Source organism: Antechinus flavipes, chromosome 2 (genome assembly GCF_016432865.1).
Source record: "Antechinus flavipes isolate AdamAnt ecotype Samford, QLD, Australia chromosome 2, AdamAnt_v2, whole genome shotgun sequence".
NCBI lineage: Eukaryota > Metazoa > Chordata > Mammalia > Dasyuromorphia > Dasyuridae > Antechinus > Antechinus flavipes.
In genome coordinates this window covers 17,264,207-17,277,777 of record NC_067399.1, presented here as the reverse complement: position 1 = coordinate 17,277,777, position 13,571 = coordinate 17,264,207, and the positions used below count along the sequence as shown (strand labels likewise).

General features: G+C 40.4%; 1 protein-coding gene across 1 annotated transcript in view; it reads right to left on the bottom strand.

The window, feature by feature from the left end:
- Window positions 1–6,332: 6,332 nt before the first annotated feature.
- The window catches only part of EBF2 (EBF transcription factor 2), a 257,455-nt gene continuing 250,216 nt past the window's right edge, over window positions 6,333–13,571 (bottom strand). The window contains exon 16 of the mRNA XM_051974158.1: window positions 6,333–7,243. Coding sequence (XP_051830118.1) covers window positions 7,212–7,243 — 32 coding nt within the window. The 3' untranslated portion in view covers window positions 6,333–7,211. The remainder of the gene's footprint in view (window positions 7,244–13,571) is intronic.

The window sequence follows — 13,571 nt, the reverse complement described above, 5'->3', positions numbered from 1 at the left end:
CAAGTGCTCAAAACCTTCATCTTACAGGATGAGGAAAACAATTCAGGATAATACTAGTAATAGTGCTAATACCACACTAAGAAGTAGTATAATACTCTCTTAACTAGTTGAACAGAGATATTAGTCTTATGGATTTAAAATCTGAAGGACCACAGAGATCGTAAATGAGGGAACTGTGCACAGAGAAAAGAAGTTATTTGCCCAAGAGACAATGAAGAGTAAAGCTGGGGATTGAATTAAAGAAGGCCTTCCAATTCCAAGTCTATTAGTTTGCCCAGTATACCACACTGTCCCATCCCCCCGAAATAAAGATCCAGTCTCTCCTGATGACTTCCACTAAAGGTTAACTAATTATCTATCAATATCCATTTATTAAGTGCCAGTTATGTGCCAGACACTGTGATAAGTGGTCAGCATCTCTCACACTAACATATTTGAATAATTCTAGACATTAGGAAGCTTTCTATTGTGTGGAGCCAGTCTGATTTCTCTCAGACGCCCATCTAGGAATATGTAGAATAAATCAGATCTTTTTTAACCACAATTTTCAAAGACTTAAAAATAGATCCTAGATTGCAAAGCAAATACAAGATCAAAGAGAGCAGCTGGTACCCTTCCCTTATTTTTAAGGGTAAGCAAATTCTCCGTACCTTCGCCCTGAAAGTTCCATAGTACCTGGAATAGACTCACTCCCTGTCTCTACCTCATAGAATCCTTCTCTTTCTCTGAAGATGCAGTTGATTCTCCCCTCCTACATGAAGCCTTTTCTGATGCCGCCAACTGCTAGCGCCATCTTTCTCAAATTCTTTATATATATTCTGCATATACTTACATATATCCTTGTCATCTCCTTCATCAGAGTGGAAGCTCCTTAAAGGCAGAGATTATCTTACTTTTCATATTTGTATCCCTAGCATTTATCTCAGGACCTGGTCTACAGAAAGTACCAAGTAAATAATTTTTCATTCATTCATCTGCCCCATGATCTTATTGTGAAAGGATTTTTGAATATTCTCAGATCTAAGTGGGGCCCAGGAAATGAGTATTATATTATGAAGACTTGTGGTCAGGGTTTTAGCCTTCCAGAATTCTGTCCCAGGAACACCCCTTAAAGACCATCCCATGTTATTCAGGAATTCCCCCAAGTTTCCTAGACAAAATTCAGGGACTGAATCTAGAGCTATTAAACTCAATTTAGCTGTTGTCACCATCAGAAAATGAATCTCAAAATGTCAAGATAGCCAGGTCCCTAAAGTTGATATAGTTTCTCTCTCTCATGTTACAGTGAAAGTAACTGAGTGATCTCAGAGGGAGGGTCACCTAATAATAATCAGGGAGAAAGCATTTGTGCATCCTATTTATGCACACATACACATATACCCATATGCATGTATACACATGTGCCTATAAAATTGGGCTGCCAGTAGTTTACTGTTCATCAGTCTTTACATCTACATGTAATGTTCACTGCTTGCTGTTGTGATAGTTTTATTTCCTCATTACCCACTCTTATTCCTTCATTTTTTTATCTTCTCTTATTGCTAAAGCTAACATTTCTTGTACAACATGGAATAATAGTGGTGATAATGGGCAACCTTATTTCACTCCTGATCTTACTGAGAATGCTTCTAATTTATCCCTATTACATATAATGTTTGCTGATGGTTTTAGATAGATGGCTGCTTGCCACAGTGAAAAGATTAACTTTTTTCAAATTAGATAACCTTTCTGCTTCCCTCCTAAAGATACTTTTCAAAGGTCAGGGACAGGTTTTTTGTTTTTTGTTTTTTTGGGTTTCTTTTTTTTGCCATTCCTACTGCTTAACTAAGTGTCTGACACATAGGAATAGGGATTGGAACAGTGACTGCATAGATATAGGAAACTTCCATGTGAGGAAACAGTAAGCATGTAATAAATGCTTATTGAAGATTAAAGGACAAAAGAGCTAAGATTACAATTGAGAATCACCTACCTGGTAAAACTGAATATAATCCTTCAGGAAGAAAATGAATATTTAATGAAATACAGGATTTTTATACGTTCTTGATGAGAAGACTGGAGCTGAATAGAACATTTGATTTTCAAATACTCAAAAAGAAAAAAAAAATAAAGCTATTGAATGCTGATTGATTTTTCTTCACAGAACGAAGACTAATTTTCTCATGTGAAAAATATACGTATTTACAAAGTCATATTTGAAAGTGCTTCTCATGATTCCCCCTTGTATGTTGAGTCCTAAGCTGCTTCCTCTTTAGCATCTAGACTAAGATAAGAATGGTCTATGGTCATTTCAAACCCTGCCCAATTTGCCTCCAGCTGATCTTTCCAGGAAGATTTTGTGTTATTCCCCTTTACCCTCTCAACATTGCAGCTGAGCTAGCATGCCCCCTGAACTTGGCCTTCCACTCTTGTCACTGAGCTTTTACATAAGCCATTCCCTTAATATAATCTATATAGTATACTTATAGTACAGGTGCTGAGGAAGGACCCCCAAGAATGGAAATAAAGAAAACATCAGTTGAAATCCCAGACCGGTGTGATATTGCACAAGTTACTCAATCACTCTGTCCTTTAGGTTATTCATCTATAAAATGGGCGATTATCCTGGATGACTTCAAAGGCCCCTCTTGCTCCAAAACCATCATTCTGATAAATGTTCTCCCTCTTTGCCTTCAACCCTTTGCATCTTTCATTTATTTCGAGGCTCAATTCTTTGTCAATAATACCTGGGAGAAACCTTTCTCAATTCCATTTATTGGATGTGCTATCTCCCTATTACATTCTCATATACAGATTCCTCGATATGTTTGTTGTTCCCTTCAGTAGAACATAAGTTCCTGGAGGGCAAAAACTATTTTGTTTTGTTTTGCTTTTCTATTCCAAGGATCCAGTAGAACTGTTGGGCATCGATGGACATTAATGCTTATTTAAGCATTGATGAGTTGGTTTAGTTTGAAGTAGGGTGGATTGGATTGAATTATACTAAATTGTATTAGGTTATGTTGGGATATGGATTTGATTGGACTAGATTGAATTGCATTGAAGTCATAATTTTCAGACACTAAAAACATATATATTTATCAAGTCACATCTTAAAGAGTCCTCAGCAAAATCGCCTTTACATATGATGTTTTACGATATTGTATGAGGATGTATTCGGATGGAAGTGGATTTCTCTGACAAAGAGACTTAAATGAGTTTCATTGGTTAAATGATGGACAGAAACAGCTACACCCAAAGAAGAAATACTGGGAAATGAATGTGAACTATTTGATTTTTGATTTTCTTCCCGAATTATTTCTACCTTCTGAATCCAATTCTCCCTGTGCAGCGGGAGAACTGTTCGGTTCTGCAAATATGTATTGTATCTAGGATATACTGCAACATATTTAACATATATAGGACTGCCTGCCATCTTGCGGGGGGGAGGAGGGAGGGAGGGGAAAAAACGAAACATAAGTGATTGCAAGGGATAATGCTGTGTAAAAATTATCCTGGCATGGATTCTGTCAATACAAAGTTATTATTAAATAAAATTAAATTAAAAAAAAAATATGATGTTTTAGGCAACTGCCCCTCTTGCCTGCTCCTTCATCTCAAAAGCCCTAAGTCTGACCTCTTCCATTATACTTTATGTAAGTGAAAAGGAATAGATTGGATATTGAAAATCTCCCATTAAAAAAAAAAAAAGCAAAACTACAACACTTGGTACAGTACAAAAATTTTATTTTTTTTTTGTTAGGATAATTTAAAGTTTAAAACTGAAGTAGACATATTCATTTTACAAACAAGATATTCTTCCATAAGTAAGACCATTAAAAACAGTAAACAAAAAAATAAAAACAAAAACAAAATACAAAACCAAAAAAAAAAAGCAATCTTTACAAAAAGCTCTGTGCATAGCAACTTTATACTGTATATAATTGACAAAGCAAAACAACCCAACGAACGATAGAATTTGGGAGATGAGACTTTACTTTACAAAAGGGAAGCAAGAGGACGGTTTTGAAACCATGCATATTGAAATGTGCAAAGAAAAAAGGGAGAATTTAAGATGCTATAATGGAAACGAGATAAATAATGAAATAAAATGTCCCTTTAATAAAAATAAAAAACACAACCCCACACAGTTCCTCTTACAAAGCTATGATAAAATCTGTCTTCTCCTATAGAAATACTTGTATTCCAAGTGGCACAAACGAAGCTGGGATCAGGAGTATTTAACAGCAAGGACTAGAAAGGAGAGAGTTGCTTTCATTTATTACACTACAAAATCCTTACACACCGATTTGTACATTTAAATATTCCTGTTGCGGCCAAGGTCCTAGCTGAATGATCAGGGGTTTCTGGGTATTTCATTACATACATTTTTTCCCCCGGTGTAAAGCTACCACCAAGTTCTACGATCATTTGAAGACAGCACTGTACTCATCTTCATGCAAGAGCGAAATTCACAGATTCTAAAGCAAAGCTACTTAAATTTTTTTTTCCCTTATGTCAGATTGGCTCAAATCCAGGTCCAGACGTGCTTCATTTTTGTTCTGCCTTCGTTTTTGGACAACTATGTCGATATCCCTCCTCCTCTCTAAGACATTTTGCATCAAGGGACTTTTTTCGGGTGTGTTTCTTTGCAACTTGGTTCTTCAAAAGCCTGTTACTGTCAACAGCACTTCCAGGCGTGCCAGCTATCCAAAACCTTGAATTTTCATGGTGCGTAAAAATCCCATTTGGATTCTTTGGGGGCGGGGAGGAGGGTATTTCCAGAATGAAGAGAAGGGGAAAGGGTGAAATGAGATTGGTTGGGGTGGGTATGAAAATGTGGACTTGGAAAAGAAATGAGGAATTGATTTAAAAAAAATTATTACCCTAATTCAGACTAGATGCACTCAATTTCAGTGTGTTTCTCCATTGGGACAGGAAAGAACTAATGTCATCTAGACCCCAGCTGGGTATCATCCAAATGAGTTCTGTGGGCACGCTCCAGCAGCGCCGAACATGAACGAGGAAGCTGGCAACCCAGAGGAGGAAATACCACTTGGGTTGGCCCCGGGGTAAGGGCAAGTGGGCAGGAAGAGTCACCAGTTTTTGAGTGCGAGTCAACCTCTCAGCAACCGTGCCAGGTCTCTCCTAAAAAGAGAGCCAGTCATCTAAAGAGAAGAGTGGACAAATAGCTGGGCAGCTGCACTTTGGGATGATTCTCGAAATTGCCCATATCCATCCCTCGGAACCCAACGCTGTCTGGATTTTCAACCGCTCCCCTCGCTTCTCCACTGGAAAGATGGAGGGGTGGTTGAGGAAAACCTCCGAATTATTCATGTTTTACCCATCGCGGTTAACGTCAGGGCAAATGGTGGATTGCAAAGAACATTGGGTCTAAAATCCATAGGCGTGAATCTGCTTACTCAAATGGTCAAAGGTATACAGAGTGCTCCAGAATCCCTGAAGCGCTACAGAAAGTCAGCTATTCCTTGGTTAAGGCTGAGCAAGTCTCATGGCTACTCTGGGCCTCGGCTTATAAACAAAATAGGTAACATGATAGGATTATACGAGAGGGTCTCTGAGGGCCCCTGAGAGATAGGAAGTGGTTAGGAAATGCCTGTCAAATGACAGATCTCTCAATCTATAAACTGCTCTATGCCTCAGCTACACATTGAAAAGGTTACAGTATATGGTCTTTTCCACCTTTAGGTCTATGAACATAGGGATCTCTCTATGCCTCGGTTTGTTCGTCCAGCTCCAGGGCTATTTATGAATCCCTTGTGCCTCAGTTTCCTGTTTTGTAAAATGAAGAGTTTGCATTAAATGATTCTAGATTCTGTGATCTTCCAAATGGGAAAGTACGAGAGGGGGGAAATATATATAAAACTCCTGAGGGACGGGCAAGGGTAAGAGAGTCATTAATCATTGCCAATGGCCGTTGATGGCCAACCAAAACAGCCAGAGGAGACTCCCCAGAGCAATACCGAATGGGATTGAAGTTACAGTCATTGGTGATCTGGAAACTGGACTTCGATAAGGCCCTGTGCTGAAGATGTTCTAACCATTCCGGATCGCTTCTCAGATAAAAAAAAAAGATTCCCTTTTCCCTGCTCTCCCTACCCTTGAAAAACTGGATGGGGATGTGGGCCAGAAGAAAGTGCGAGAATCCCAGGTGGCCTCTGGCATGGAATGTCAAGAACAGCCACCCCAGGAAAACTGTGATCGGAAGCAGACTCAAAGGGACATGCAGGCTTTTTGGAAAGCAGACTTCGCTGGACCAGACCCGCCGCTTTTCTGTATTTCTGGATTTGTGCTTGGCTTTTGTTTGAATGTGGTATGGTTCTGAAAAAATACAGACGGGCTACCGCGGTCCTTGCATATGGATCTATACAAGGATGGAACAGGGAAGGGGGGTGGGGCGTAGAGAGGACAGGAGTGGGCATCCAGGAAATAGCAGTGGTAACAATCACACACCTTATGTCTTTTTATCTTGGAACTACAGTTTTGCATCATTTTCATTGTACAAGAGGAGGAGAAAATACCCCTCCTTTCCAAAAAGGTCTTAATTTCTACCTCTACTTACAATAAGTTACACATTTATTTATTTAAATAATTGTAAAACATTTTAAAATTTTTCCTTTTTTTGTGTTTTTTTGTTTTTTAAAGAGATTAAACTATAAGCAAACACACATACAACAACATATCATCATCATTCGATTCAGGTTTTGTTTTAAGAAAGTCTTCCATGCGGGTACCCTGTTTTGTTCAAATTTTTTTTTCTGCATAAACTAAATTGGTATCTGAAAGGCTTCATAGAAAATAGAAACTTTCAACTTTTTTTTTTCCTACAAAGAAAAACAAATAGTATCCAAAATATCGAGCTTGAATTGTTTGCCAATTTTTTTTTCTTAAATATTTTACAAACATAGGAAGGTGGTTTTCATCAAGTCCATAAAGAAAGAACCACATTTCTGTCCTTAGTACTGACCATGCATGCCGATGACAGTATCTGTCCTTATCCACTAGTGGGGTTGGAGCTTGGGCAGCCGATTTCTCGGCTACGGGAGAGACATGAGACCAGGTAAGATGCAGGCTCCTTGCATATCCAAATCCAGAGAGTGTTCCCTCGGGGGGCATGGGACCTCCCCCCCCAAAGAGCTCTTAGTGCTTTCCATATTAGTGGTCCATCAGATGAAGTAGTTGTGTGTTCTGAGACGCAACTCTTCCTTCTCTTACATTGGGGGGACGACAAGGCCGGTCATGGCTGAAAGCGAAGAACAGACAAAGACATGAGACCGTGGCATGGGGCTTTGCAGGGGGACCGTCGAGCGTGAGAAGAGACAAAGGTGTCTTATCGATGTTGGTCACAGTCCATTAAAGAAAGGGTGACAACCTATTCAGCCACGATAAATCTAGAGGAGGGGACCTTGGGGAAGGATATTTAGTGCATCTCCTTCATTTTAATGATGAGAAAATTAAGGTTAAGAGACTTGCCCCCGTGGTCACCCAACAAATGTCAGAGGCAGGATTTGAATCTGAGCCAGAGTTCTTTCCATTCCATCGACATGGAATTCTGTCTTGGGGGCCCATGGTTCAGTCCACATCTCTAGAACACTTTCCAATTTACAAAGCATTTCTCTGCCAGTAAGTGGGGGTTATAGGTACCTATTTAGGGACCCTGACTCCCCAAAAGGGAACAAGGCATGTAGATAGAAAATATCAGGAAGATATTTATAGTTAGTTAGTCCACATCTCAATGTAACAGCTCTTTAAGAGTGCCAGGAACAGATAATGTTGACCTGCGTTGGTGGAGGGAATTTTCACACCAGGAATTCCCATACAGAGGTGGAATCTTTGGTTTGTAAAATTAACCTTGGAGAGGATCTGTTGGGAAGGACTAACCTGAATAAATACACAACCAATAGTCTTCAGGGCTTTGCTTGAAGACCTCCAGTGTTGGGGAGCTCACTATCTCCCTCACATGGAGCTGAAAAGCTCCATGAAGACAAAGGCAAATTTAGGGACACTTTGCTTCTTTTCCCAATTCTTATAGCAGCATTCTGCAAATGTTTGTTGAATGAATATATATGGAAAAACTGCTTCTATTTGTTGCACCCAGGAGGCTTCTATCAGACCATAGGGAAGGAACAAAACCCAAGGAGATGAGCCCATTATCCCCTGAGTTTCCTGTTTAACCAGCTCCAAATTTCTGGCCCTCGCATTTATTTTTAGCAGAAATATGATTGGTTATTTTTAACAAGCACATTCTCCTTTGATAGTTTGCTGCCAATCTGGGATGTTCAGTAATGAGTGTTGACCCACTGGAATGGAAGTTCTAATTTAGTTCTTAATTTAGGAGGCTTCTTCCCTCCCCCTCTGTGCTTTTGCAGTGGACAACTAACTAATCTGGCAAGTGAAAGGAATTCTGGGAGAGATGGAGAACACTGCTCTAGGGTAGAGAGGAGGGTGCAGAGCTTCCTACATCTTGGCTCCTGCTCAGAAAGAGGAGTCGGGCAGCTGACGATAGCCCTAGAGAAGAACCGTGAAAAGAAAGATCCTGATCCAGTCCTGCTTAACCAGCTGCAAATTCATACAATTGTAGGATCCTTAGAAAGTGACAACCCCCCCCCCTTTTTTTTTTTTTAAAATAAGTCACATCTACCGCTTGCTTTGAACAGATTTCTGGATATAACCAGTACATCGCAACTTATTAATTGAAATAGAAACATTTTACGGAGGAATTACTCTTTATTAGGCTTTAAGGTAAATAATTTTAAAACTTTCCTCCCTCTCTTGCTTTGTTTAGATTTTTCCCCTCCTTCCTTTTTCCTTTCTTCTTTCTTTTTCTCATTTCTCTCTCCTTCATTCTAGCTTACTTTTTTCTTTTCTTTTTCTTCCTTCTTTCCTTTCTTACTAATCATTTTCCTTCCTCCATTTTATCTTTCCTTCTTTCTTCCTTTCTTTTTTCTTTCTTCCTTCCTTCTTGCTTACTTTCCTTCCTTCTATCCTTCCTCCCTTTTTTCTTTCTTCCTGTCTTCCTTCCTTTTTTCTTCTTTCTTTGCTTCTGTCTTTTCTCCCTTTTTTCCTCTTTTTCCTTTTCTTCCTCTTTCTTTCTCCCTTTCTTCTTTCTCTCTCTCTTTTTCTTTTTTCTCTCTCTTTCTTTTTCTCTCTTCCTTCCTTCCTTCTTTCCTCTCCCTTCCTTCTTTCTTCCTTTTGTTCTTCCTTCCTTCTTTCATTCTTCCTTCCTCTCTTTTTTCATTCATCTCCTCCTTTTTTTATATTATTCTTTCTGTCTATATTTTCTTCCTATCTTTTGATTTTCTTTTTTCCTTCCTTCATTCCTTTTGTCTTTCCTCTTTCTTTATTTTTCATCCATCTCATTCCTTTTTTATGTAATTCTTTCTATGTTTTCTTCCTATATTTCTAATTTGATTTCCTTTTTCTTCCTTTCTCTTTCTTTTTTCCTTTCTTTCCTTCTTTCTTCCTTCTTCTCTCTCTTCCTTCATTCCTTTTTCCTTCCTTCCTCTCCCTCCTTTCCTTCCTTTCCTCTAGTTTTCCTTCCTTCCTTCTTTCTTTCTTTCTTTCTTTCTTTCTTTCTTTCTTTCTTTCTTCCTTCCTTCCTTTTTTCTTCTTTCTTTTTCTCAACTTCCCTTCTCCTCCCCACCCCCTTCTGAATGCCAGCTAACCCTCTTGGGCAGAGTTGTTGGTAGCCTATTTCTCCGCTTCTCTCCAGCCTTTATTGAATGTTTGTGAGATCTGGATTAAGGTCTTACACAGCTAGCAAAGCCATAATTATTTTTGCCTGTATTACTTTATAGCGAATCGATGTAACTTTTCAATAAAGGTGGTTCAATTCTGGACCCTCCCTGATGATTTGGAGATATAGCAACCCAAACTGATTATCCCAGAGTGTAAGGATTTTTCCTTTTCTTCCTCTTTCTTTTCTTTCTTTTTCTTCCTTCTTTCTTCCTTCTTCTCTCTCTTCCTTCATTCCTTTTTCCTTCCTTCCTCTCCCTCCTTTCCTTCCTTTCCTCTAGTTTTCCTTCCTTCTTTATTTCTTTTTTCTTCTTTCTTTCTTTTCTTTTTTCTTCCTTCCTTCCTTCCTTTTCTTCCTTTCTTTTTCTCAACTTCCCTTCTCCTACCCACCCCCTTCTGAATGCCAGCTAACCCTCTTGGGCAGAGTTGTTGGTAGCCTATTTCTCCGCTTCTCTCCAGCCTTTATTGAATGTTTGTGAGATCTGGATTAAGGTCTTACACAGCTAGCAAAGCCATAATTATTTTTGCCTGTATTACTTTATAGCGAATCGATGTAACTTTTCAATAAAGGTCCAATTCTGGACCCTCCCTGATGATTTGGAGATATAGCAACCCAAACTGATTATCCCAGAGTGTAAGGATTTTTCCTTTTCTTTTTTTCCTTAAGGGAAACTGGCAAGAGAATTAGACACACAGTGTCGGGTATTACCCTGACAAGCTGTGATCATCCACTGAAATGCTTGTTTAATGCTGTCTTGAGCTAGAGAAATGCATTTCCTGGCTAAATCCAACCCAATCCAACAAGAATTTATTAAGCACCTACTGGGTACACGGAACTAGAATTCTAACCAGTCCATTTCTTTCATGGATATTTTTGCCTTGAACTTCTACTTTCCTTTCAAAGCATGAAGCACCTTCCTTTCCTTAGCCCATTCTTTCCCAGTCTCTAGGGTCTGCTGCAAGAGCTTGTTGAAAGGTCAGACTGGATCAAGTAACAAAAGCTGCTGCACATTGCCAGAGAAAGAGCGGGTTTCATGTTTCTTCCCTTTCTCCTAGTCCTGCCTTGGATGCCCTAGTGGGTTTGCTTGGCCAGTGAGAGCTCTTTGCTTTTTGCTTTGAATCACCAAAACTAACTTGCAAAAAAAAAAATCACAGAAGTGGAGATTTGGAAGAGAACTCAGACATCATCAAGCCAGTTCAACGCCTTGGACCGTAGAAATTCCCTCTCTAACAATACCCTGCCAGTGCTTATCCAGCTTTTGTTTGAAGAATTCTAAAGAGAGAGAATCTACTAGCTCCCAACAAGCAACCCATTACACCTGGGACAGCTCTTGTTGTAAAGCAATTTTAATCCTTTTTTTGGGGGGAAGGGCTGATATCAAGCTTAAATTTGCTTCTTTCAGCTTTCTCTCATTACTTCTTTCCTCTCAGACCAAAAAGAACAATTCATAATCCCCTTCTATGTAACAGCCTGCTGGGTACTCAAAGGTGGGGCTTTTATATCCCCAGGAAGCCTTCTTTTCCCTAGACTAAACATTCCCAGGGCCTTCAGCCCTGTCTCACATGGCATGGACTTCTGGCCCTTCAGCAGCCCCATTGCCTTCCTCCTGACAGCCATCAATATCCGTCTCAAATAACGACGACTAGAACTGAGCCTAGCGCTCCAAGGAGAACAAAGATTAAGCCAAGAAAACATGGCTAGTTAGGAGATGAGGCTATTTTATCTTGAGTATTTTTTTTTTTATTTCTGCAATCCCTTTGGTCTGTTCTTGCTGATCCTCCCCTTCCACTTGCCTTCACTTCTCATCCAAAGTATTTACAATGAATCGAAGATTTATTGATGGGGAAAAAACCCTAAATTGCTATATACTTGGGCCTTTCATCCTATTGAGACCCAGAAACATTAGGTGATATCTGCCTGAGGTCACAGGCAAAAACAGAAGTGACAAGTGACTCAGAATTTGAATTAGGCTCCAATATTCATCCCTGAACTAGTGGAAGGGGCTACCTTGGGAGCTCTTGGGAAGGTAGAAATTAAAGTCTGAATGACTGTTTATCATATGTGATCTAACATGGCGGGGGAGGTACTGGGTCATGTCAAGTGGCCAATAAAGTCCCTCTGGAACCAAATTTCTATCGGTCTCAGAAACAGGAATGCCTTTTAGACAATGGATAAGATTACATTCTGATTCTTTCTGCCCCGAAAGCATAGAAGAAAGCCCTCACCTTCCCTGTTCCCAAACTTCGCCCTTGCTCCCTCCCATCTGTGCCTTTTCATTATGCATTTTCCTAACAATAACTGTTCTGTGAAAGTGAAACCTACTGACTGGGCTCCCATCCAAAGTCATCCAACTAGAGGGAGACTCAGAAAGGGGAGATGTCCAGAAAGAAATCAGTTGTTTCTCTTCCACTGGCCATGAGATAAAGCCACAATGAAAGAACCCAGGCCTGGGTGACACATAGACCCAGACAACATCCTCTGGCCAGAAAGAGTCCCTGAGAAGCAGGGTGGGCTGGTGGCTAGGTTCTGGCTCGGGGGCTGGCTTCTTCAGCCAACTCATTGAAATGCAATACAATACCCTGAGTTGGGAAGTAGAAGAACTGGCTTCTAGTCCCAGGTCTGCCACACCGCTAGGTGATTCCAAGTGAGTCACTTCATTTCTCTCAGCCTCAACTTCCATTTCTGGAAAATGGGGGTGCTGGATGATGATCCCTAAGCTCATGCAGCTCTTGAGTGATTCTTAATCGTCAGAGCCCTCTAGGGACTTCAGGTGTAATAGAACAAAAAAGTGGGGTGGGATACCCCCCAAAAGTGATAAATTCTCTCCCATTGGGGATCTTGAAACAATAGTTAATTGCCCACTTGTGCAATAGGTAGTGAGGAGGATTCTTTCCTGGCTAGAGAGATTTAAACCAGGATTCGAATCCAGCCCTGTGTGCTCTCAAGTCATGTAATTATACTTTTCTTAGCTTTTCTTTTAAATTTTTTTTAATCTACTGTTGCTTCTTTTCAACTTTCATGGAGACCAGAAAGAACAATGCTCATCTCTGCGTCACCTCAGGAGAATGATTTAACCCACAAGGGGCTGGGCTCTCTAATCTCTAGGAGATAACCAGGTTATATTTATAACTAAGTCACTTAATATAGTGCTTGGTACACAAGTGGTGCTTAATAAAGGCTTGTTCCCATCCTTCTTCCTTTCACCCAAGTTCTCCCAGTTCTCATCCTGGGATCGGTCCCTGAGATCGCCTCCGATTCTGAGACTCGGTGATTTTGCTAGATTTGACTTCCCGATCCTTTCCACTCTAAATCCTACAACCTTGAGACCCCGTGACTGACAACTCTCCTGGACTTCCCTCAGCTTTCCAGAGTCCCGGGTGGCAGAGATAGCCCCAGAGGGCTTTTCCAGGGGCCTCCAGGAGGGAGAGACTAACACGTCGGGGGCTGTTGTGGCCACGGGGCTGCGTGTCCGAGATTCCCTCCTAAGCCCGGCAGGCCTCGGGGACTCGGATCTGAGAGGGGTTAACGGAACCTCTGACCCCCCGGGTTCTTTCCATCACTGCTTGTCATGAATATTTTCATGTCTGAATGTGCAGAGCTGCCGAAAAATAATGGGGGCCGTCAGTGATCCGCAGTGCTCAGCAGTTTCTAATTTGCTCTCTTGCCATCAGCTGCCTCCCGTCCATGATGAGATGATTAGATATTCGTGTACTCATCACATTTGTGTTACGTCATGTCACATTACATTTCATTGCGCCTCTCAGAAACAAGTTTGACGTGTGATATTAATTCTTTTTCTTTAAAAAAAAAAAACACAAAGACGTCCACTTTTCTT